The sequence below is a fragment of the Gallus gallus genome, chromosome 1 (assembly GCF_016699485.2).
Source record: "Gallus gallus isolate bGalGal1 chromosome 1, bGalGal1.mat.broiler.GRCg7b, whole genome shotgun sequence".
In the NCBI taxonomy this organism is placed as follows: domain Eukaryota; kingdom Metazoa; phylum Chordata; class Aves; order Galliformes; family Phasianidae; genus Gallus; species Gallus gallus.
This window is the reverse complement of record NC_052532.1, coordinates 4,647,298-4,669,545: the sequence shown is the minus strand read 5'-3', so window position 1 is coordinate 4,669,545 and position 22,248 is coordinate 4,647,298. Positions and strand designations below refer to the sequence as shown.

Here is a 22,248-nt window from a genome sequence, read left to right as displayed (position 1 = left end):
AGAACAAAATGTTGATTTGTGCTGAAGAATTTGGTGGACAAATCAAAGCTGGCAAAATGCAGTGAACAAACAGAGAGCTACTTGCAGTAGCAGTTAGGACCAAAGAAGGTGACAGGTGAAGGAAGGGTTCATAAGTTCATAATTTCATACATCCAAACGTTGCTGCTAAAGAGGCTGCAAGTACTGAATCGCAGAACTGTAGGGGTTGGGGAAGGGACTCCGGTGATCAGCGTGTCCAAACCGCCTGCCAGGGCAGGCTCAGCAGGCTGCAAAGGTGGCATCCAGACGGGTCATCCCTCCCATGCCCACTGAACATGCCCCTCAGTGCTACATCTGCATGGCTCCTGCACGCATCCAGGGACGGTTACCCCACGGCTCCCGGGAAACCTGTTGCAGTGCAACATCCCCTCCCAAATCCCCGAGGAAAAGCATTTCCCCTACGAGTTAATCTCATCACCTCTTTTAGATAAAGCTTGTTCAGCTTGTCCACTACCTATCAAACCACGTAGAAAGTCCCCTCACACGCACGCTTAGATACCAAATATGCTGTTGACTTGCAAATGTTTACTAGACTGTCTAGAAATCCTAGGCTGGACTCAGCCAAGAAATGCTAGCGTGGCTCCAGCGCTGCAGCCTTGGCCAAGGGACATCTCCGCTCGTGGCTTATGGCCGGGCAGCAGTGCCAGCAGGTTGAGGGAAGCCATAATTCCTGACGTGACTCTGCACTGCCTGCCAGAGCCCCTGCTCTGTTGCCTGGGGACCCAGGCCACACCCTCTGTGAGGCGGTGACCGTTGATGTCACAGTGGGTGTCAGGAAGCGGCCATTGTGACGCGTGAGGCTTGGAGCAGAGCAAAGGCTGCGGGGCTCAGCCCGAGCGTCAGTGCGGCCTGGCGAGGCGCAGAGAGAGCAGGGACTCTTGCAGTGCTCGCTGTTAATGCACATGATGTCCAGTAGGAAGCGAAGGCCTCCAGCTCGGAGGAGCCAGGTGAGAGCACAGCATCCCGATGCTGGGCAGAGGGGTTCTGGGCCTCTGCCTGCGGCTGAGAGCGGAGAGGGGAGGAAGGGCCGGCAGGAGCTCCCAGGCAGGCATGGGGCTGGGCCCTCTGCTCCTTGGCAAGGGGGCCCAGCTTGGGCTGTGGCTGCCTTGGGCCTGCCATGGCCCCTTCCCCTCCACCACCTCCAGCCAGCACGGCAGGCACAGAGCAGGACCCTGGGGACAGCCCTCAGGGACTCCTGGTCCCGCCAGCTGCTCACCGCTGCTCGCATTTGCTCTCTCCTCTGCAGTGTGTGCGCTGTGTGCCGGGCAGATGTCGATCCGAAAGTCTGCGGACACACATTTTTTGCGAGTGGGATTCACGTCCATGAGTTCTGCTTGGGGAGTTCCCCCATGGCCTCCTCCCAGATTCCTACTGGGGCTGCTCCTTTCCCTTCCGTCTTCATGAGATCCTCCTCTTTCTCTCTCGGCAGATGTTTGCCAACACCATTTCCGAAGCACGACCAGCATGGGTGGGACCTGAGGGCCTCCCCGTTGCTGTCGTCAGACGCGCAGTCAGGCAGGCAAACCAGAAGGTGAGGACCTGAGTGGAGCGGGGTGTTTTGTGCCAGGAGGGGCTCACAGCAGCTTAGCTGGGACACAAAGAGAGCAATCACAGCCCTTCCAAACTGCCTCCAGGACAAAGTAGTCCTGCCATAGGAGATGAGCCCTGTCCGCCAGGCTGCTTTGTAGAGCGTGACCCCAGCTGTGCCCACATCCTGTGCCCTGCCCAGAAGGTGTGGGGCCAGCCACGGAGGCCCTGAGCGTGCCGCTGATGGGGCTGTTCTGCTCTTTACAGCAATGCTTTGTCTGTGGCGAGAGGGGGGCTGCCATCACGTGTGCAGAGAGTGGCTGCGAAACGCAGCTTCCATCTGCCCTGCGCCATGGATGGGGAATGCGTCACCCATTTCTTTGGGCCACGCAGGTAAGGGCTGCCGGCAGCAGCCAAGTCAGTGAGGAACCCACAGCGATAGCTCCCAGCAGCCTGCCCGAGCCAGAGCCAGAGCCAGGGCCCGGGGCTGCTTCCTGGTCCTCTGCCCTCCTCGCAGCGCTTCTCACCGTGCCCATCCCTTCCATCTTCCCCCAGCTCCTACTGCTGGGAGCACCGCCCTTCACAGGAAAGTCGGGAAGCTCCAGCTGAAGGCACCAACTGCCTCATCTGCCTTGAGCCCGTGGGGGACAGCTTGTCCTACCACACCATGGTGTGCCCAGCGTGTGCGCACTGCTGGTTCCACCGGGGCTGCATCCAGGTAGGAGCCCTCCCCTCACCCTGCAGGCACGCCTTGGTGCTCAGCAGCACCAGGCCCCTGCTCACGCTCCCACTGCTTGTGCTTCTCCTGCAGCAACAGGCCTTGAATGCTGGCGCTTGGTGCTTCCGGTGCCCCAGTTGTCAGGACATCCTCCTGTTCTTAGCAGAGATGTTCCTCATGGGGATCCATATCCCACTCAGGTTGGTGTCCATCTGCCCAGTCCTACTGGCATTAAGGCTGCAGTGCTGGGCCTGCCCAGGGACTGTCTCGGCAGGCCTGGCCCTTGGCTGTCTCAGGAGCATGTGCCTCAGCTTCATGGAGGTGCTGGAAATGGAGTTGGGGCGGATGTGCTGGGATCACCTTGGATCTTATGCTGGGGACACTGGGGGCTCATCACTTCCCCTCCCTTCTCTTGTAGAAGACCACTATGGGAGGAAAGTGATGCGTATGAATCACTTCTAGAGAGGCACAGCCGCTGCAATGCCTGCGAGTGCCTTTACCGTGGCGGCAGAGAGCAGGCAGAGAGAGAGGGGTGAGTTACCGCAGCAGCTCTCTGGGGCCCTGCGGGGGATCTCAGCCTCACCAAAGGCTGGGGGAGCAAGAAGGATCTGAGCACCACAGATGTCCTGTGCCGGGCACTCCCCGGCTTGGCTCCCTTTGTCCTCACAGCCACAAACCCTTTGGCTTCCCCAGGCCCTGGCAGCTGATCCTCTGCAGCTCCTGTGCTGCTCAAGGCACTCACCGGCGCTGCTCCACCTTTGGCAGACACCGCAGACAGCTGGGGAGTGTGACAGCTGTGCTGGCCTGGGCACCGGTAAGATGCAAACAGTTCCATCAGTCCCTGGATTGGGGTCAGGCAAGGGCTGGCATTGGGTGCTCGGGTCAGCGTTGCCAGAGTCCTTAAAGCGACGGTGTGCAAGGCGTGAATAATTTTCCCCAGTGAGAAGAGCTTTCACCAGGCTCTTGGTGGCTTGCTCATAATCATCAAGTGTAACCCCTGCGCAGTAGTCCCCTATCGTTGAAACTCTCTGAAACTCTGGTACACGGTACAGCACCTGGACTGGCAGAAAGCACTGTGAAGAACTGGTGTTGTAGGAGACAGAGTAGGAATGGCTGATGGTGCTTTCTGAGTCTCTCTGCCCCAGGAGGGATGACAGCTGGGGGCAGCTGGGGGCTGCAGGTTCATCCCGCTGACCTTCCCGCCTTCCCTTACAGCCTCCAGCGCAAACATGGAGCACGCCGGCTCCAGCAGTGCCAGCCGGGAGGGACTGAGGCCATCCCACAGCTCCTCGGTGCCGGGGAACATCAGCTCCGCATCCACCAGCCAGGCAGCGTCGGTCCCGTTGCTCAGTTCCCAGCTGCCTGAGCACAGTGGCCATCCCAGGGAGCCTGAGACGGAGCTCCGGCCACGTTTACACGAGGATCACAATCCCTCTGAGCAGCGCCGAGGGCGTCGAAGGAGCAGACGGACACCAGCCCCCGGTGCTGAGAGCAGCTCCCAGACCTCCACCAGACAGAGGGCATCGGGGTCCTCCACAGGGTCCCCAGCAGCTGCTCACACAATGCGTCTCAGGCCGCGGCGGGCAGGCCAGACGCGAAAGCCGCTCCCCATTACGCGCTCGGGCCTCACATTCACCAAACCGGCCCCGAAGACACTGTGGCAGCAGGCAGATGCCCCTTGAGGGAGTCCTCGCTGCCTGAAGACAGGCGACAGTCCACACGCCAAGGACGGTCCCGCACACAAACCTGTTCCACAGTGGGTCGTTAGGCTGCAAATTCCCACAGCCGGCCCTGAGGAGACCATGAGAGCGGGAGCCGTTGCGAACACCGACGACACTCCCAAGTCCACCTTCAAAATGAACATCACCACAGCCAGCATCAAAGATCTATGTAAAAGCAGCTGTGTTCCATCCCCAACTGCTGGCTCTGGTCCCCAGCAGCCAACACAATAACACCGAGACACTGCCGAGTCCATCTTCACAATGAACATCTCCACAGCCAGCATCAACGATGTACGTACGGGCAGCTCTGTTCCATCCCCAGCTGCTGCTCCTAGTACATCTTTGATGCTGTCCCCAGCAGCCAACACAATAAAGCTGGGTGACCTCACATTCCTTTGTTGGCTTCATTCTTTGCTGCTTTTCCTGAAGTGGGCAGAGGTAGAGACCTCGACCACAGGGTTCTTTCCTCCCCAGCGCCTTCCCAGACCTTCCTCCCCATGGGCCAATCCAGGCTGCGCTGGGTTCTGGGCCCATCCGTGGGGGAGACAAAGTGTCCAATATCCTCACGGACCATCGCTGCTCTGGCAGGGGCAGCCCAGCTCCGCGCTTCTCTTCTGGGCTTGGGGTGCCATCGTGTTCAGGGTACATGTCAGCCTCAGGGCTGCTGCCAGCTGCCTGAGAGCCTGGGCTATTCCCCTGCGTGTGGGCAGTGCGGTCAGCTCTGAGGGCTGCTTCCGTACGGTGTCAGTCACAGACACGAGACAAAACAAACTGGCTGCAAAAGTCAGCTGGTGTCGTAAGGAAAGAAACTCCTCAGATGGAGATGGAAGAAGAGGGTGACAACGTAGCTGGGCCGTCACGAGAAATCTCTGGGCAAGAAGCAGGAATGAGCGCAGGGAGGGCGCAGGGAGCACCTGCGCTCCCCTCAGGGTGGTCGACGCCCAACTCTGAAGTGCTCTGGGTGGAGCTGGAAGTGATGGCGGCTAAACCCCAACGTACAAAGGCTGTTCTCCCGGTGCACGGCTCCCAGGAGTGTGGGCACACAGGGCGTGGTCCACTCAGGAGGTTGTCCAGGGCGAGGCAGTCAACTCCGCACCTCAAGGGTCGCCTCCACCAAGAAGGAAAGAGAGGAGCTGTTGTAGGCGACTCCCGTCTTAAGGGAACAGAGGGCCCTGTATGTCGGCCAGACCCTACCCACAGGGAAGCGTGCCGCCCGCCTCCCTGTGATGCGGGCAGGCACATTACCAGAAAATTTCCTGGCCTGGTTCCCCCCTCTGCTTGTTATCCCTTTCCGCCAGTTCAGGCTGGCAGTGATGAAGTTGCTGAGGGAAGCCTAAGTGCCATCAACAGCATGCCAGGGGACTGGGGCACTTAGTCGATGGAGTGAGGAATGTTTTCCTGTGCCCCTTCAGTGGCAGAGAGGAATACTGAGAGGGCGAGGAAAACCCATCTATTAAATACATGGCTGAGAGGCTGGTGCCACTGTGGGAATTTTGGCTTTTTTTTGTCCCTGAGGAGACTCACAGATGGGTCCCACCGGTCTCAAAAGGGGAAATGGATCCTCAGGAGCCGGCAGTGCTCATTGAGAGGGCTTGAAAGTAGGTACGAAGGGGGGGGAGGGGATAAAACAAGGCTCACTGGAGATGAGCCTGGGGGTCCCATGACAGGGCTGGGGGTGAGGCCAACAGCTCAGCTCAAGTGCACCTACATTAATGCACACAGCGTGGGCAACAACATGAGCCCTTTGTCACCTGGCTGCTCTGACGCCAAGCAACAGAGCCCGTAGCCTGGACTTAGTGAGCTGCGAAGCACGGCATCTGGGATCCCTTTCTAAGGAAGGGGACGTTGACAAAGCAATTGGTAAAGGGATATGGGCCCCGAACTTCTGGAGATATCCCTTCAAAGAAGACCGTAGAATCGTAGATCCGGTATGTTCCCCAGGCATGTGGATGATGATAGAGGAGGGTGTCAAGGGCCTGAGGGATTTTTTTTCTGTGCTGCAGGTGAAGTATGATGTTAAAGACATGAGGGGAGATACAGGTTGGATGTTGGGAGGAAGTCCTTTAATTGGAGGGTGGTGACAAAGGGAAGGCGAGCAATGTCGTTTACCTGGACTTGAGCAATGCCTTTGACATTGTTCCCCGCCACATCCCTGTCTCCAAATTGGTGGGATGTGGATTTGATGGGTGGACCAGCGGATGGACAAGGAATTGATTGAAAGGCCGCAGGCAAAGTGTGGTGATTAATGGTTCTCTGTCCAGGTGGAGGCCAGTAACAAGCAGTGTCCCCCAGGGGTCTGTCTTGGGACCGATGCTCTTAGCATCTTTATCCAGTGACATCGATGACGGAGTTGAGTGTAGCCTCAGCATGTTTGCTGACGGCACCAAGCTGAGTGGCGCATTTGACACAGTGGCAGGAAAGGTTGTCATTCAGAGGGACCTCAACAGACTTGAAAGGTGTGCCCAGGTGAATCTCAAGAGGTTTCAACCCTGCAAAGTGCAAGGTTTTGCACTTGGGCCAGCAAAATCCCGGGCATATATACAGACTGGAAGCAGCAGTCCTTGAGACTTCTCCCCTTCTCCCTGCAGATATGGACCCTGGGGGTCCTGGTGGAAGAAAAACTGAGCGCGAGCCAGCAGTGTGTTCTTGCTGTTCGGAAGCAAGTGGTATCCTGGGCTCCATCAGAAGAAGGGTGACAGCAGGGACAGGGAGGTGATTGTCTCTGTCTACTCTGCCTTTGTGAGGCCCCATCTGGAGTACTGCGTCCAGGCCTGGAGCCCCCAGTACAAGAAGGACAGGGAGCTGTTGGAGAGGGTCCAGAAGGGGGCCACAAAGATGATCAGAGGGCTGGAGCACCTCCCCTATGAAGACAGGCTGAGGGAGCCGGGCTTGTTCAGTCCTGCAGAAGAGAAGGCTGCAGGGTGACTGTACCTAAAGGGAGCCCATAAACTGGAGGGGTGTCAACTCCTTGAAAGGGTAGATAATAGCAGGACGAGGGGAAGCGGTTTCAAGTTGAAGGAGGGAATATTTCGGTTGGATTTCAGGGGCAAGTACTTTACTATGAGAGTGGTGAGGTGCTGGGACAGGCTGCCCAGAGAGGCTGTGGATGCCTCTGCTCCCACCTACCATTTACAGGGCAAGCGGTCTTACAGAGGAAACAGCAGAGCTCATTATGCTTTGCCAGCGCTCTCTGTTAACAGCTGCATCTTTTGAGGTGGTCATAGATCCTCTGCCACTTTGGATTTTGTCTCACCCAACACAGTTTTTTCCAGCTCAATTTAGGTGTAGACTTGAAGGAAGTCATGTCATGGGTAGGCCAGTTTCCCGCCAGTGTCTGCATAAGGGTTGCCGCTTTGATGTTTATAGGTGAGCATTTTGTTTGAGCAGGACAAATCCAAACAGAGATGCCGATCATCCCCCAAGGCATGATGCCAGCCCGTATCTCACATCAGGTCCTACTTGTCTTCAGGGTCTCGCTTCACTTCCTCTCCAAGCCTTGGAATATCTCACTTTCTACACAAGTTCCCCAGGGTCTCTAGTAAAAGTATTCAACACTCCGGTTAAATGAAAAATGAAATAATACTTGTAAGAAAAGGAACAAAGAGGAATGACAAACTTTTGAGGAAGAGGGAGCAGGCAGGGTTTGTCTTTGGAGAGAGAGAGAGAGAAATGGCCAAAAGGGCACTGCAGTGAAAAGGCACCAAAGGAAGAGAACTTTCATCTGAGCCCATCTGCAGTCACAAAAGCTCAAGCCGTGCTGGAAGGAATGTGCTTGGGCAGTCCACGGTTCATGAACAGGAAGTCTGGGGGTTTTCTCTCTCTTGTTTCAAGCAAGCCTTGGGGTGACTCAAGCATGCGTCTGCGAGCGTGGAAGACTTGTACTCTGTAGCTAAGGTATGATGCACACCATTACCATTACCGTTTTCCTTCCTGCCCACAGCACAGAAGTAGATTGGAGGAGCTGTGCACTTGGGACAAACACTGAAGATAAGACGCTCAGCTCGTGGCGGCGGTACTTTGGCAGAGATGGTTGCCACAGCGTCACAGAAAAGCTTGGGCTGGAGGCAACCTTAGAAGCTGAACTAGTTCCAACCACTTACTATGGGCAGGGTTGCCACAATAGAAGGTTAGAATAGGATGCCATCCAGCGTGGCCTTGAATGCCTCCAGGGATGGGGCATCCACAGTTTCTCTGGGCAATCCTAAAGATGCTCAAGTTCGGAGCTCATTCAGCTCTGCAGGAGAGGCTGTGACTCCAGGGCACCAGGACTACTGCTCTTGACCTGCTTAAGCTCTCTGAAAAGCTGACTGGTGTCAAAGCTGGCTTTCTAAGCTCTCTCAAGCTTTGTCTCCTTGTCCCCTGAATTTAGCATCTGGAGTGAACATGAGGATCTTCTCAGCTGTCTAAAGGGACCCCCAGCGCTCAGCTAGGTAAGCAGAGTTCACAAACCAGGCTCTGATTCCCAGTGCCTGCAGCGCATGGATGCAAAGCTATTGGAAATGCATGGCAGCTGCCCAGAGAAGCTGGATCCCAAGTCAGTCAGGGTTGTGGTGCTTCCCCCCACACACCCGCCACTCCCCCCCCCCCCCCGTCCCCCCCCTTTTTTTTTTTTATCCTTTTCTTTCCTCTCATTACAGGCTTTAGAGATGGAAGGCCAAATATGTGCAGGAGCAGGGGCAGCCCAGCAGTCACTGTAGAAAACTGTGCAAACCCATCCCGTCCTACAGCCCTGCTCTTGCGTCCCATGCCTGCCGGAAATACTTCCCAGGGTTTGTTGCAGGCTCTATGTTAAAGCTTTGATTTGTTACTCTATGTGAGTATTTTTTTAACCATGCCAGTGAAGATCTTTGCGGTGAGGGCTGCCCTGTATGTAGACAAAGGGAGATAAAACAAAAAAGCAAATTTTCCAGTGGGAAGAGTATTATTCCCAAGCATATTTCATGAGAACAAAATGTTGATTGTGCTGAGAATTTGGTGACAAATCAAAGCTGGCAAAATGCAGTGAACAAACAGAGAGCTACATTGCAGTAGCAGTTAGGACAAAGAAGGTGACAGGTGAAGGATAGTGGTTCATAAGTTCATAATTTCATACATCACACGTTGCTGCTAAAGAGGCTGCAGTACTGAATCGCAGAACTGTAGGGGTTGGAAGGGACCTCTGGTGATCAGCGTGTCCAAACCGCCTGCCAGGGCAGGCTCAGCAGGCTGCACAGGTAGGCATCCAGACGGGTCATCCCTCCCATGCCCACTGAACATGCCCCTCAGTGCTACATCTGCATGGCTCCTGCACGCATCCAGGGACGGTTACCCCACGGCCTCCCCGGGCAACCTGTTGCAGTGCACATCCCCTCCCAAATCCCCGAGGAAAGCATTTCCCCTACGAGTTAATCTCATCATCCTCTTTTAGATTAAAGCTTGTTCAGCTTGTCCAATACCTATCAAACCACGTAGAAAGTCACCCACCACGCACGCTAGATACCAAATATGCTGTTGACTTGCAAATGTTTACTAGACTGTCTAGAAACCTAGGCTGGACTCAGCCAAGAAATGCTAGCGTGGCTCCAGCGCTGCAGCCTTGGCCAAGGGACATCTCCGCTCGTGGCTCTGGCCGGGGCAGCAGTGCCAGCAGGTTGAGGGAAGCCATAATTCCTGACCTGCCTGCCAGAGCCCCTGCTCTGTTGCCTGGGGACCCAGGCCCACACCCTCTGTGAGGCGGTGACCGTGATGTCACAGTGGGTGTCATGGAGCGGCCATTGTGACGCGTGAGGCTTGGAGCAGAGCAAAGGCTGCGGGGCTCAGCCCGAGCGTCAGTGCGGCCTGGCGAGGCGCGGAGAGAGCAGGGACTCTTGCAGTGCTCGCTGTTAATGCACATGATGTCCAGTAAGAAGCGAAAGGCCTCCAGCTCGGAGGAGGAGCCAGGTGAGAGCACAGCATCCCGATGCTGGGCAGAGGGGTTCTGGGCCTCTGCCTGCGGCTGAGAGCGGAGAGGGGAGGAAAAGGCCGGCAGGAGCTCCCAGGCAGGCATGGGGCTGGGCCCCTCTGCTCCTTGGCAAGGGGGCCCAGCTTGGGCTGTGGCTGCCTTGGGCCTGCCATGGCCCCTTCCCCTCCTACCACCTCCAGCCAGCACGGCTGGCACAGAGCAGGACCCTGGGGACAGCCCTCAGGGACTCCTGGTCCCGCCAGCTGCTCACCGCTGCTCGCATTTGCTCTCTCCTCTGCAGTGTGTGCGCTGTGTGGCCGGGCAGATGTCGATCCGAACGTCTGCGGACACACATTTTTTTGCGAGTGGGATTCACGTCCATGAGTTCTGCTTGGTGAGTTCCCCCCATGGCCTCCTCCCAGATTCCTACTGGGGCTGCTCCTTTCCCTTCCGTCTTCATGAGCTCCTCCTCTTTTCTCTCCTGCAGATGTTTGCCAACACCATTTCCGAAGCACGACCAGCATGGGTGGGACCTGAAGGGCCTCCCCGTTGCTGTCGTCAGACGCGCAGTCAGGCAGGCAAACCAGAAGGTGAGGACCTGAGTGGAGCGGGGTGTTTTGTGCCAGGAGGGGCTCACAGCAGCTTAGCTGGGACACAAAGAGAGCAATCACAGCCCTTCCAACTGCCTCCAGGACAAAGTAGTCCTGCCATAGGAGATGAGCCCTGTCCGCCAGGCTGCTTTGTAGAGCGTGACCCAGCTGTGCCCACATCCTGTGCCCTGCCCAGAGGTGTGGGGCCAGCCACGGAGGCCCTGAGCGTGCCGCTGATGGGGCTGTTCTGCTCTTTACAGCAATGCTTTGTCTGTGGCGAGAGGGGGGCTGCCATCACGTGTGCAGAGAGTGGCTGCGAACGCAGCTTCCATCTGCCCTGCGCCATGGATGGGGAATGCGTCACCCATTTCTTTGGGCCACGCAGGTAAGGGCTGCCGGCAGCAGCCAAGTCAGTGAGGAACCCACAGCGATAGCTCCCAGCAGCCTGCCCGAGCCAGAGCCAGAGCCAGGGCCCGGGGCTGCTTCCTGGTCCTCTGCCCTCCTCGCAGCGCTTCTCACCGTTGCCCATCCCTTCCATCTTCCCCCAGCTCCTACTGCTGGGAGCACCGCCCTTCACAGGAAAGTCGGGAAGCTCCAGCTGAAGGCACCAACTGCCTCATCTGCCTTGAGCCCGTGGGGGACAGCTTGTCCTACCACACCATGGTGTGCCCAGCGTGTGCGCACTGCTGGTTCCACCGGGGCTGCATCCAGGTAGGAGCCCTCCCCTCACCCTGCAGGCACGCTTGTCGCTCAGCAGCACCAGGCCCCGCTCACGCTCCCACTGCTTGTGCTTCTCCTGCAGCAACAGGCCTTGAATGCTGGCGCTTGGTGCTTCCGGTGCCCCAGTTGTCAGGACATCCTCATGTTCTTAGCAGAGATGTTCCTCATGGGGATCCATATCCCACTCAGGTTGGTGTCCATCTGCCCAGTCCTACTGGCATTAAGGCTGCAGTGCTGGGCCTGCCCAGGGACTGTCTCGGCAGGCCTGGCCCTTGGCTGTCTCAGGAGCATGTGCCTCAGCTTCATGGAGGTGCTGGAAATGGAGTTGGGGCGGATGTGCTGGGATCACCTTGGATCTTATGCTGGGGACACTGGGGGCTCATCACTTCCCCTCCCTTCTCTTGTAGAAGACCACTATGGGAGGAAAGTGATGCGTATGAATCACTTCTAGAGAGGCACAGCCGCTGCAATGCCTGCGAGTGCCTTTACCGTGGCGGCAGAGAGCAGGCAGAGAGAGAGGGGGTGAGTTACCGCAGCAGCTCTCTGGGGCCCTGCGGGGGATCTCAGCCTCACCAAAGGCTGGGGGAGCAAGAAGGACTGAGCACCACAGATGTCCTGTGCCGGGCACTCCCCGGCTTGGCTCCCTTTGTCCTCACAGCCACAACCCTTTGGCTTCCCCAGGCCCTGGCAGCTGATCCTCTGCAGCTCCTGTGCTGCTCAAGGCACTCACCGGCGCTGCTCCACCTTGGCAGACACCGCAGACAGCTGGGAGTGTGACAGCTGTGCTGGCCTGGGCACCGGTAAGATGCAAACAGTTCCATCAGTCCCTGGGATTGGGGTCAGGCAAGGGCTGGCATTGGGTGCTCGGGTCAGCGTTGCCAGAGTCCTTAAAGCGACGGTGTGCAAGGCGTGAATAATTTTTCCCCAGTGAGAAGAGCTTTCACCAGGCTCTTGGTGGCTTGCTCATAATCATCAAGTGTAACCCCTGCGCAGTAGTCCCCTATCGTTGAAACTCTCTGAAACTCTGGTACACGGTACAGCACCTGGACTGGCAGAAAAGCACTGTGAAGAACTGGTGTTGTAGGAGACAGAGTAGGAATGGCTGATGGTGCTTTCTGAGTCTCTCTGCCCCAGGAGGGATGACAGCCTGGTCGCAGCTGGGGGCTGCAGGTTCATCCCGCTGACCTTCCCGCCTTCCCTTACAGCCTCCAGCGCAAACATGGAGCACGCCGGCTCCAGCAGTGCCAGCCGGGAGGGACTGAGGCCATCCCACAGCTCCTCGGTGCCGGGGAACATCAGCTCCGCATCCACCAGCCAGGCAGCGTCGGTCCCGTTGCTCAGTTCCCAGCTGCCTGAGCACAGTGGCCATCCCAGGGAGCCTGAGACGGAGCTCCGGCCACGTTTACACGAGGATCACAATCCCTCTGAGCAGCGCCGAGGGCGTCGAAGGAGCAGACGGACACCAGCCCCCGGTGCTGAGAGCAGCTCCCAGACCTCCACCAGACAGAGGGCATCGGGGTCCTCCACAGGGTCCCCAGCAGCTGCTCACACAATGCGTCTCAGGCCGCGGCGGGCAGGCCAGACGCGAAGCCGCTCCCCATTACGCGCTCGGGCCTCACATTCACCAAACCGGCCCCGAAGACACTGTGGCAGCAGGCAGATGCCCTTGAGGGAGTCCTCGCTGCCTGAAGACAGGCGACAGTCCACACGCCAAGGACGGTCCCGCACACAAACCTGTTCCACAGTGGGTCGTTAGGCTGCAAATTCCCACAGCCGGCCCTGAGGAGACCATGAGAGCGGGAGCCGTTGCGAACACCACGACACTCCCAAGTCCACCTTCAAAATGAACATCACCACAGCCAGCATCAAAGATCTATGTAAAAGCAGCTGTGTTCCATCCCCAACTGCTGGCTCTGGTCCCCAGCAGCCAACACAATAACACCGAGACACTGCCGAGTCCATCTTCACAATGAACATCTCCACAGCCAGCATCAACGATGTACGTACGGGCAGCTCTGTTCCATCCCCAGCTGCTGCTCCTACGTACATCTTTGATGCTGTCCCCAGCAGCCAACACAATAAAGCTGGGTGACCTCACACTCCTTTGTTGGCTTCATTCTTTGCTGCTTTTCCTGAAGTGGGCAGAGGTAGAGACCTCGACCACAGGGTTCTTTCCTCCCCAGCGCCTTCCCAGACCTTCCTCCCCATGGGCCAATCCAGGCTGCGCTGGGTTCTGGGCCCATCCGTGGGGGAGACAAAGTGTCCAATATCCTCACGGACCATCGCTGCTCTGGCAGGGGCAGCCCAGCTCCGCGCTTCTTTCTGGGCTTGGGGTGCCATCGTGTTCAGGGTACATGTCAGCCTCAGGGCTGCTGCCAGCTGCCTGAGAGCCTGGGCTATTCCCCTGCGTGTGGGCAGTGCGGTCAGCTCTGAGGGCTGCTTCCGTACGGTGTCAGTCACAGACACGAGACAAAACAAACTGGCTGCAAAAGTCAGCTGGTGTCGTAAGGAAAGAAACTCCTCAGATGGAGATGGAAGAAGAGGGTGACAACGTAGCTGGGCCGTCACGAGAAATCTCTGGGCAAGAAGCAGGAATGAGCGCAGGGAGGGCGCAGGGAGCACCTGCGCTCCCCTCAGGGTGGTCGACGCCCAACTCTGAAGTGCTCTGGGTGGAGCTGGAAGTGATGGCGGCTAAACCCCAACGTACAAAGGCTGTTCTCCCGGTGCACGGCTCCCAGGAGTGTGGGCACACAGGGCGTGGTCCACTCAGGAGGTTGTCCAGGGCGAGGCAGTCAACTCCGCACCTCAAGGTCGCCTCCACCAAGAAGGAAAGAGAGGAGCTGTTGTAGGCGGACTCCCGTCTTAAGGGAACAGAGGGCCCTGTATGTCGGCCAGACCCTACCCACAGGGAAGCGTGCCGCCCGCCTCCCTGTGATGCGGGCAGGCACATTACCAGAAAATTTCCTGGCCTGGTTCCCCCCTCTGCTTGTTATCCCTTTCCGCCAGTTCAGGCTGGCAGTGATGAAGTTGCTGAGGGAAGCCTAAGTGCCATCAACAGCATGCCAGGGGACTGGGGCACTTAGTCGATGGAGTGAGGAATGTTTTCCTGTGCCCCTTCAGTGGCAGAGAGGAATACTGAGAGGGCGAGGAAAACCCATCTATTAAATACATGGCTGAGAGGCTGGTGCCACTGTGGGAATTTTGGCTTTTTTTGTCCCTGAGGAGACTCACAGATGGGTCCCACCGGTCTCAAAAGGGGAAATGGATCCTCAGGAGCCGGCAGTGCTCATTGAGAGGGCTTGAAAGTAGGTACGAAGGGGGGGAGGGGATAAAACAAGGCTCACTGGAGATGAGCCTGGGGGTCCCATGACAGGGCTGGGGGTGAGGCCAACAGCTCAGCTCAAGTGCACCTACATTAATGCACACAGCGTGGGCAACAACATGAGCCCTTTGTCACCTGGCTGCTCTGACGCCAAGCAACAGAGCCCGTAGCCTGGACTTAGTGAGCTGCGAAGCACGGCATCTGGGATCCCTTTCTAAGGAAGGGGACGTTGACAAAGCAATTGGTAAAGGGATATGGGCCCCGAACTTCTGGAGATATCCCTTCAAAGAAGACCGTAGAATCGTAGATCCGGTATGTTCCCCAGGCATGTGGATGATGATAGAGGAGGGTGTCAAGGGCCTGAGGGATTTTTTTCTGTGCTGCAGGTGAAGTATGATGTTAAAGACATGAGGGGAGATACAGGTTGGATGTTGGGAGGAAGTCCTTTAATTGGAGGGTGGTGACAAAGGGAAGGCGAGCAATGTCGTTTACCTGGACTTGAGCAAGGCCTTTGACATTGTTCCCCGCCACATCCCTGTCTCCAAATTGGTGGGATGTGGATTTGATGGGTGGACCAGCGGATGGACAAGGAATTGATTGAAAGGCCGCAGGCAAAGTGTGGTGATTAATGGTTCTCTGTCCAGGTGGAGGCCAGTAACAAGCAGTGTCCCCCAGGGGTCTGTCTTGGGGACCGATGCTCTTTAGCATCTTTATCAGTGACATCGATGACGGAGTTGAGTGTAGCCTCAGCATGTTTGCTGACGGCACCAAGCTGAGTGGCGCATTTGACACAGTGGCAGGAAAGGTTGTCATTCAGAGGGACCTCAACAGACTTGAAAGGTGTGCCCAGGTGAATCTCAAGAGGTTCAACCCTGCAAAGTGCAAGGTTTTGCACTTGGGCCAGCAAAATCCCGGGCATATATACAGACTGGAAGCAGCAGTCCTTGAGACTTCTCCCTTCTCCCTGCAGATATGGACCTGGGGGTCCTGGTGGAAGAAAAACTGAGCGCGAGCCAGCAGTGTGTTCTTGCTGTTCGGAAAGCAAGTGGTATCCTGGGCTCCATCAGAAGAAGGGTGACAGCAGGGACAGGGAGGTGATTGTCTCTGTCTACTCTGCCTTTGTGAGGCCCCATCTGGAGTACTGCGTCCAGGCCTGGAGCCCCCAGTACAAGAAGGACAGGGAGCTGTTGGAGAGGGTCCAGAAGGGGGCCACAAAGATGATCAGAGGGCTGGAGCACCTCCCCTATGAAGACAGGCTGAGGGAGCCGGGCTTGTTCAGTCTGCAGAAGAGAAGGCTGCAGGGTGACTGTACCTAAAGGGAGCCCATAAACTGGAGGGGTGTCAACTCCTTGAAAGGGTAGATAATAGCAGGACGAGGGGAAGCGGTTTCAAGTTGAAGGAGGGAATATTTCGGTTGGATTTCAGGGGCAAGTACTTTACTATGAGAGTGGTGAGGTGCTGGGACAGGCTGCCCAGAGAGGCTGTGGATGCCTCTGCTCCCACCTACCATTTACAGGGCAAGCGGTCTTACAGAGGAAACAGCAGAGCTCATTATGCTTTGCCAGCGCTCTCTGTTAACAGCTGCATCTTTTGAGGTGGTCATAGATCCTCTGCCACTTTGGATTTTGTCTCACCCAACACAGTTTTTCCAGCTCAATTTAGGTGTAGACTTGAAGGAAGTCATGTCATGGGTAGGCCAGTTTCCCGCCAGTGTCTGCATAAGGGTTGCCGCTTTGATGTTTATAGGTGAGCATTTTGTTTGAGCAGGACAAATCCAAACAGAGATGCCGATCATCCCCCAAGGCATGATGCCAGCCCGTATCTCACATCAGGTCCTACTTGTCTTCAGGGTCTCGCTTCACTTCCTCTCCAAGCCTTGGAATATCTCACTTTCTACACAAGTTCCCCAGGGTCTCTAGTAAAAGTATTCAACACTCCGGTTAAATGAAAAATGAAATAATACTTGTAAGAAAAGGAACAAAGAGGAATGACAAACTTTTGAGGAAGAGGGAGCAGGCAGGGTTTGTCTTTGGAGAGAGAGAGAGAGAAATGGCCAAAAGGGCACTGCAGTGAAAAGGCACCAAAGGAAGAGAACTTTCATCGGAGCCCATCTGCAGTCACAAAAGCTCAAGCCGTGCTGGAAGGAATGTGCTTGGGCAGTCCACGGTTCGTGAACAGGAAGTCTGGGGGTTTTCTCTCTCTTGTTTCAAGCAAGCCTTGGGGTGACTCAAGTATGCGTCTGCGAGCGTGGAAGACTTGTACTCTGTAGCTAAGGTATGATGCACACCATTACCATTACCGTTTTCCTTCCTGCCCACAGCACAGAAGTAGATTGGAGGAGCTGTGCACTTGGGACAAACACTGAAGATAAGACGCTCAGCTCGTGGCGGCGGTACTTTGGCAGAGATGGTTGCCACAGCGTCACAGAAAAGCTTGGGCTGGAGGCAACCTTAGAAGTTGAACTAGTTCCAACCACTTGCTATGGGCAGGGTTGCCACAATAGAAGGTTAGAATAGGATGCCATCCAGCGTGGCCTTGAACGCCTCCAGGGATGGGGCAGCCACCGTTTCTCTGGGCAATCCTAAAGATGCCCAAGTTTCGGAGGTCATTCAGCTCTGCAGGAGAGGCTGTGACTCCAGGGCACCAGGACTACTGCTCTTGACCTGCTTAAGCTCTCTGAAAAGCTGACTGGTGTCAAAGCTGGCTTTCTAAGCTCTCTCAAGCTTTGTCTCCTTGTCCCCTGAATTTAGCATCTGGAGTGAACACGAGGATCTTCTCAGCTGTCTAAAGGGACCCCCAGCGCTCAGCTAGGTAAGCAGAGTTCACAACCTAGGCTCTGATTCCCAGAGCCTGCAGCGCATGGATGCAAAGCTATTGGAAATGCATGGCAGCTGCCCAGAGAAGCTGGATCCCAAGTCAGTCAGGGTTGTGGTGCTTCCCCCCACACACCCGCCACTCCCCCCCCCCCGTCCCCCCCCTTTTTTTTTTTTTTCCTTTTCTTTCCTCTCATTACAGGCTTCAGAGATGGAAGGCCAAATATGTGCAGGAGCAGGGGCAGCCCAGCAGCCACTGTAGAAAACTGTGCAAAACCATCCCGTCCTACAGCCCTGCTCTTGCTTCCCATGCCTGCCGGAAATACTTCCCAGGGTTTGTTGCAGGCTCTATGTTAAAGCTTTGATTTGTTACTCTATGTGAGTATTTTTTTAACCATGCCAGTGAAGATCTTTGCGACGAGGGCTGCCCTGTACGTAGACAAAGGGAGATAAAACAAAAAAGCAAATTTTCCAGTGGGAAGAGTATTATTCCCAAGCATATTTCATGAGAACAAAATGTTGATTGTGCTGAGAATTTGGTGACAAATCAAAGCTGGCAAAATGCAGTGAACAAACAGAGAGCTACATTGCAGTAGCAGTTAGGACAAAGAAGGTGACAGGTGAAGGATGAGAGATGGTGGTTCATAAGTTCATAATTTCATACATCACACGTTGCTGCTAAAGAGGCCGCAGTACTGAATCGCAGAATTGTAGGGGTTGGAAGGGACCTCTGGTGATCAGCGTGTCCAAATTGCCTGCCAGGGCATGCTCAGCAGGCTGCACAGGTAGGCATTCCAGACGGGTCATCCCTTCCATGCCCACTGAACATGCCCCTCAGTGCTACATCTGCATGGCTCCTGCACGCATCCAGGGACGGTGACCCCACGGCCTCCCCGGGCAACCTGTTGCAGTGCACATCCCCTCCCAAATCCCCGAGGAAAGCATTTCCCCTACGAGTTAATCTCATCACCTCTTTTAGATTAAAGCTTGTTCAGCTTGTCCAATTCCTATCAAACCACGTAGAAAGTCACTCACCACGCACGCTAGATACCAAATATGCTGTTGACTTGCAAATGTTTACTAGACTGTCTAGAAACCTAGGCTGGACTCAGCCAAGAAATGCTAGCGTGGCTCCAGCGCTGCAGCCTTGGCCAAGGGACATCTCCGCTCGTGGCTCTGGCCGGGGCAGCAGTGCCAGCAGGTTGAGGGAAGCCATAATTCCTGACGTGACTCTACACTGCCTGCCAGAGCCTCTGCTCTGTTGCCTGGGGACCCAGGCCCACACCCTCTGTGAGGCGGTGACCGTGATGTCACAGTGGGTGTCATGGAGCGGCCATTGTGACGCGTGAGGCTTGGAGCAGAGCAAAGGCTGCGGGGCTCAGCCCGAGCGTCAGTGCGGCCTGGCGAGGCGCGGAGAGAGCAGGGACTCTTGCAGTGCTCGCTGTTAACGCACATGATGTCCAGTAGGAAGCGGAAGGCCTCCAGCTCGGAGGAGCCAGGTGAGAGCACAGCATCCCGATGCTGGGCAGAGGGGTTCTGGGCTTCTGCCTGCGGCTGAGAGCGGAGAGGGGAGGAAGGGGCAGGCAGGAGCTCCCAGGCAGGCATGGGGCTGGGCCCCTCTGCTCCTTGGCAAGGGGGCCCAGCTTGGGCTGTGGCTGCCTTGGGCCTGCCATGGCCCCTTCCCCTCCACCACCTCCAGCCAGCACGGCAGGCACAGAGCAGGACCCTGGGGACAGCCCTCAGGGACACCTGGTCCCGCCAGCTGCTCACCGCTGCTCGCATTTGCTCTCTCCTCTGCAGTGTGTGCGCTGTGTGGCCGGGCAGATGTCGATCCGAACGTCTGCGGACACACATTTTTTGCGAGTGGGATTCACGTCCATGAGTTCTGCTTGGTGAGTTCCCCCATGGCCTCCTCCCAGATTCCTACTGGGGCTGCTCCTTTCCCTTCCGTCTTCATGAGATCCTCCTCTTTTCTCTCCTGCAGATGTTTGCCAACACCATTTCCGAAGCACGACCAGCATGGGTGGGACCTGAGGGCCTCCCCGTTGCTGTCGTCAGACGCGCAGTCAGGCAGGCAAACCAGAAGGTGAGGACCTGAGTGGAGCGGGGTGTTTTGTGCCAGGAGGGGCTCACAGCAGCTTAGCTGGGAGCCAAAGAGAGCAATCACAGCCCTTCCAACCGCCTCCAGGACAAAGTAGTCCTGCCATAGGAGATGAGCCCTGTCCGCCAGGCTGCTTTGTAGAGCGTGACCCAGCTGTGCCCACATCCTGTGCCCTGCCCAGAGGTGTGGGGCCAGCCACGGAGGCCCTGAGCGTGCCGCTGATGGGGCTGTTCTGCTCTTTACAGCAATGCTTTGTCTGTGGCGAGAGGGGGGCTGCCATCACGTGTGCAGAGAGTGGCTGCGAACGCAGCTTCCATCTGCCCTGCGCCATGGATGGGGAATGCGTCACCCATTTCTTTGGGCCACGCAGGTAAGGGCTGCCGGCAGCAGCCAAGTCAGTGAGGAACCCACAGCGATACCTCCCAGCAGCCTGCCCGAGCCAGAGCCAGAGCCAGGGCCCGGGGCTGCTTCCTGGTCCTCTGCCCTCCTCGCAGCGCTTCTCACCGTGCCCATCCCTTCCATCTTCCCCCAGCTCCTACTGCTGGGAGCACCGCCCTTCACAGGAAAGTCGGGAAGCTCCAGCTGAAGGCACCAACTGCCTCATCTGCCTTGAGCCCGTGGGGGACAGCTTGTCCTACCACACCATGGTGTGCCCAGCGTGTGCACACTGCTGGTTCCACCGGGGCTGCATCCAGGTAGGAGCCCTCCCCTCACCCTGCAGGCACGCTTGGCGCTCAGCAGCACCAGGCCCCGCTCACGCTCCCACTGCTTGTGCTTCTCCTGCAGCAACAGGCCTTGAATGCTGGCGCTTGGTGCTTCCGGTGCCCCAGTTGTCAGGACATCCTCATGTTCTTAGCAGAGATGTTCCTCATGGGGATCCATATCCCACTCAGGTTGGTGTCCATCTGCCCAGTCCTACTGGCATTAAGGCTGCAGTGCTGGGCCTGCCCAGGGACTGTCTCGGCAGGCCTGGCCCTTGGCTGTCTCAGGAGCATGTGCCCCAGCTTCATGGAGGTGCTGGAAATGGAGCTGGGGCGGATGTGCTGGGATCACCTTGGATCTTATGCTGGGGACACTGGGGGCTCATCACTTCCCCTCCCTTCTCTTGTAGAAGACCACTATGGGAGGAAAGTGATGCGTATGAATCACTTCTAGAGAGGCACAGCCGCTGCAATGCCTGCGAGTGCCTTTTACCGTGGCGGCAGAGAGCAGGCAGAGAGAGAGGGGTGAGTTACCGCAGCAGCTCTCTGGGGCCCTGCGGGGGATCTCAGCCTCACCAAAGGCTGGGGGAGCAAGAAGGACTGAGCACCACAGATGTCCTGTGCTGGGCACTCCCCGGCTTGGCTCCCTTTGTCCTCACAGCCACAACCCTTTTGCTTCCCCAGGCCCTGGCAGCTGATCCTCTGCAGCTCCTGTGCTGCTCAAGGCACTCACCGGCGCTGCTCCACCTTGGCAGACACCGCAGACAGCTGGGAGTGTGACAGCTGTGCTGGCCTGGGCACCGGTAAGATGCAAACAGTTCCATCAGTCCCTGGGTTGGGGTCAGGCAAGGGCTGGCATTGGGTGCTCGGGTCAGCGTTGCCAGAGTCCTTAAAGCGACGCTGTGCAAGGTGTGAATAATTTTCCCCAATGAGAAAAGCTTTCACCAGGCTCTTGGTGGCTTGCTCATAATCATCAAGTGTAACCCCTGCACAGTAGTCCCCTATCGTTGAAACTCTCTGAAACTCTGGTACACGGTACAGCACCTGGACTGGCAGAAAAGCACTGTGAAGAACTGGTGTTGTAGGAGACAGAGTAGGAATGGCTGATGGTGCTTTCTGAGTCTCTCTGCCCCAGGAGGGATGACAGCCTGTCGCAGCTGGGGGCTGCAGGTTCATCCCGCTGACCTTCCCGCCTTCCCCTTACAGCCTCCAGCGCAAACATGGAGCACGCCGGCTCCAGCAGTGCCAGCCGGGAGGGACTGAGGCCATCCCACAGCTCCTTGGTGCCGGAGAACATCAGCTCCGCATCCACCAGCCAGGCAGCGTCGGGCCCGTCGCTCAGTTCCCAGCTGCCTGAGCACAGTGGCCATCCCAGGGAGCCTGAGACGGAGCTCCGGCCACGTTTACACGAGGATCAGAATCCCTCTGAGCAGCGCCGAGGGCGTCGAAGGAGCAGACGGACACCAGCCCCCGGTGCTGAGAGCAGCTCCCAGACCTCCACCAGACAGAGGGCATCGGGGTCCTCCACAGAGTCCCCAGCAGCTGCTCACACAATGCGTCTCAGGCAGCGGCGGGCAGGCCAGACGCGAAGCCGCTCCCCATTACGCGCTCGGGCCTCACATTCACCAAACCGGCCCAGAAGACACCGTGGCAGCAGGCAGATGCCCTTGAGGGAGTCCCTCGCTGCCTGAAGACAGGCGACAGTCCACACGCCAAGGACGGTCCCGCACACAAACCTGTTCCACAGTGGGTCGTTAGGCTGCAAATTCCCACAGCCAGCCCTGAGGAGACCATGAGAGCGGGAGCCGTTGCGAACACCGAGACACTCCCAAGTCCACCTTCAAAATGAACATCACCACAGCCAGCATCAAAGATCTATGTAAAGCAGCTGTGTTCCATCCCCAACTGCTGGCTCTGGTCCCCAGCAGCCAACACAATAACACCGAGACACTGCCGAGTCCATCTTCACAATGAACATCTCCACAGCCAGCATCAACGATGTACGTACGGGCAGCTCTGTTCCATCCCCAGCTGCTGCTCCTACGTACATCTTTGATGCTGTCCCCAGCAGCCAAC

General features: G+C 56.9%; 4 protein-coding genes across 4 annotated transcripts; all 4 read left to right on the top strand.

Annotated features, from left to right (window-relative positions):
• The first annotated feature begins 1,901 nt into the window (after window positions 1-1,901).
• LOC121110612 (PHD finger protein 7-like) lies at window positions 1,902-5,380 on the top strand. The gene is made up of 6 exons (XM_040670382.1): window positions 1,902-2,284; window positions 2,378-2,484; window positions 2,703-2,816; window positions 2,978-3,098; window positions 4,042-4,174; window positions 5,304-5,380. The coding sequence occupies exons 1-6, from the start codon at window positions 2,234-2,236 to the stop codon at window positions 5,378-5,380; spliced, it is 603 nt and encodes a 200-aa protein (XP_040526316.1). The 5' UTR covers window positions 1,902-2,233.
• Window positions 5,381-6,315: 935 nt separating this feature from the next.
• Window positions 6,316-11,836, top strand: LOC121109376 (PHD finger protein 7-like). The gene is made up of 7 exons (XM_040670369.1): window positions 6,316-6,461; window positions 10,413-10,515; window positions 10,776-10,900; window positions 11,064-11,226; window positions 11,318-11,424; window positions 11,643-11,757; window positions 11,831-11,836. The coding sequence occupies exons 1-7, from the start codon at window positions 6,316-6,318 to the stop codon at window positions 11,834-11,836; spliced, it is 765 nt and encodes a 254-aa protein (XP_040526303.1).
• LOC121107863 (protein SON-like) lies at window positions 11,761-13,332 on the top strand. The gene is made up of 2 exons (XM_040654409.1): window positions 11,761-12,035; window positions 12,441-13,332. The coding sequence occupies exons 1-2, from the start codon at window positions 11,846-11,848 to the stop codon at window positions 12,989-12,991; spliced, it is 741 nt and encodes a 246-aa protein (XP_040510343.1). The 5' UTR covers window positions 11,761-11,845; the 3' UTR covers window positions 12,992-13,332.
• Window positions 13,333-18,550: 5,218 nt separating this feature from the next.
• LOC121109373 (PHD finger protein 7-like) lies at window positions 18,551-21,863 on the top strand. The gene is made up of 9 exons (XM_046915262.1): window positions 18,551-18,869; window positions 19,171-19,262; window positions 19,355-19,456; window positions 19,717-19,841; window positions 20,004-20,166; window positions 20,258-20,364; window positions 20,583-20,697; window positions 20,834-20,975; window positions 21,379-21,863. Exons 1-9 carry the CDS (start codon window positions 18,824-18,826, stop codon window positions 21,861-21,863), a joined length of 1,377 nt encoding a protein of 458 aa, XP_046771218.1. The 5' UTR covers window positions 18,551-18,823.
• The last annotated feature ends 385 nt before the right edge of the window (window positions 21,864-22,248 follow it).

Coding starts and splice junctions, on each gene's coding strand:
- LOC121107863 (XM_040654409.1), top strand. CDS start 11,846: ATGTCCTGTGCCGGGCACTCCCCGGCTTGGCTCCCTTTGTCCTCACAG. Junction 12,036..12,440: donor CTGTGCTGGCCTGGGCACCG/GTAAGATGCAAA, acceptor CTTCCCTTACAG/CCTCCAGCGCAAACATGGAG.
- LOC121109373 (XM_046915262.1), top strand. CDS start 18,824: ATGATGTCCAGTAGGAAGCGGAAGGCCTCCAGCTCGGAGGAGCCAG. Junction 19,842..20,003: donor CATTTCTTTGGGCCACGCAG/GTAAGGGCTGCC, acceptor ATCTTCCCCCAG/CTCCTACTGCTGGGAGCACC. Junction 20,976..21,378: donor CTGTGCTGGCCTGGGCACCG/GTAAGATGCAAA, acceptor TTCCCCTTACAG/CCTCCAGCGCAAACATGGAG.
- LOC121109376 (XM_040670369.1), top strand. CDS start 6,316: ATGCTCTTAGCATCTTTATCCAGTGACATCGATGACGGAGTTGAGTGT. Junction 6,462..10,412: donor GACCTCAACAGACTTGAAAG/GTGTGCCCAGGT, acceptor TCTCTCCTGCAG/ATGTTTGCCAACACCATTTC. Junction 11,425..11,642: donor GGGATCCATATCCCACTCAG/GTTGGTGTCCAT, acceptor CTTCTCTTGTAG/AAGACCACTATGGGAGGAAA.
- LOC121110612 (XM_040670382.1), top strand. CDS start 2,234: ATGGTGTGCCCAGCGTGTGCGCACTGCTGGTTCCACCGGGGCTGCATC. Junction 2,485..2,702: donor GGGATCCATATCCCACTCAG/GTTGGTGTCCAT, acceptor CTTCTCTTGTAG/AAGACCACTATGGGAGGAAA. Junction 4,175..5,303: donor AGCCAGCATCAAAGATCTAT/GTAAAAGCAGCT, acceptor CCTTTCCGCCAG/TTCAGGCTGGCAGTGATGAA.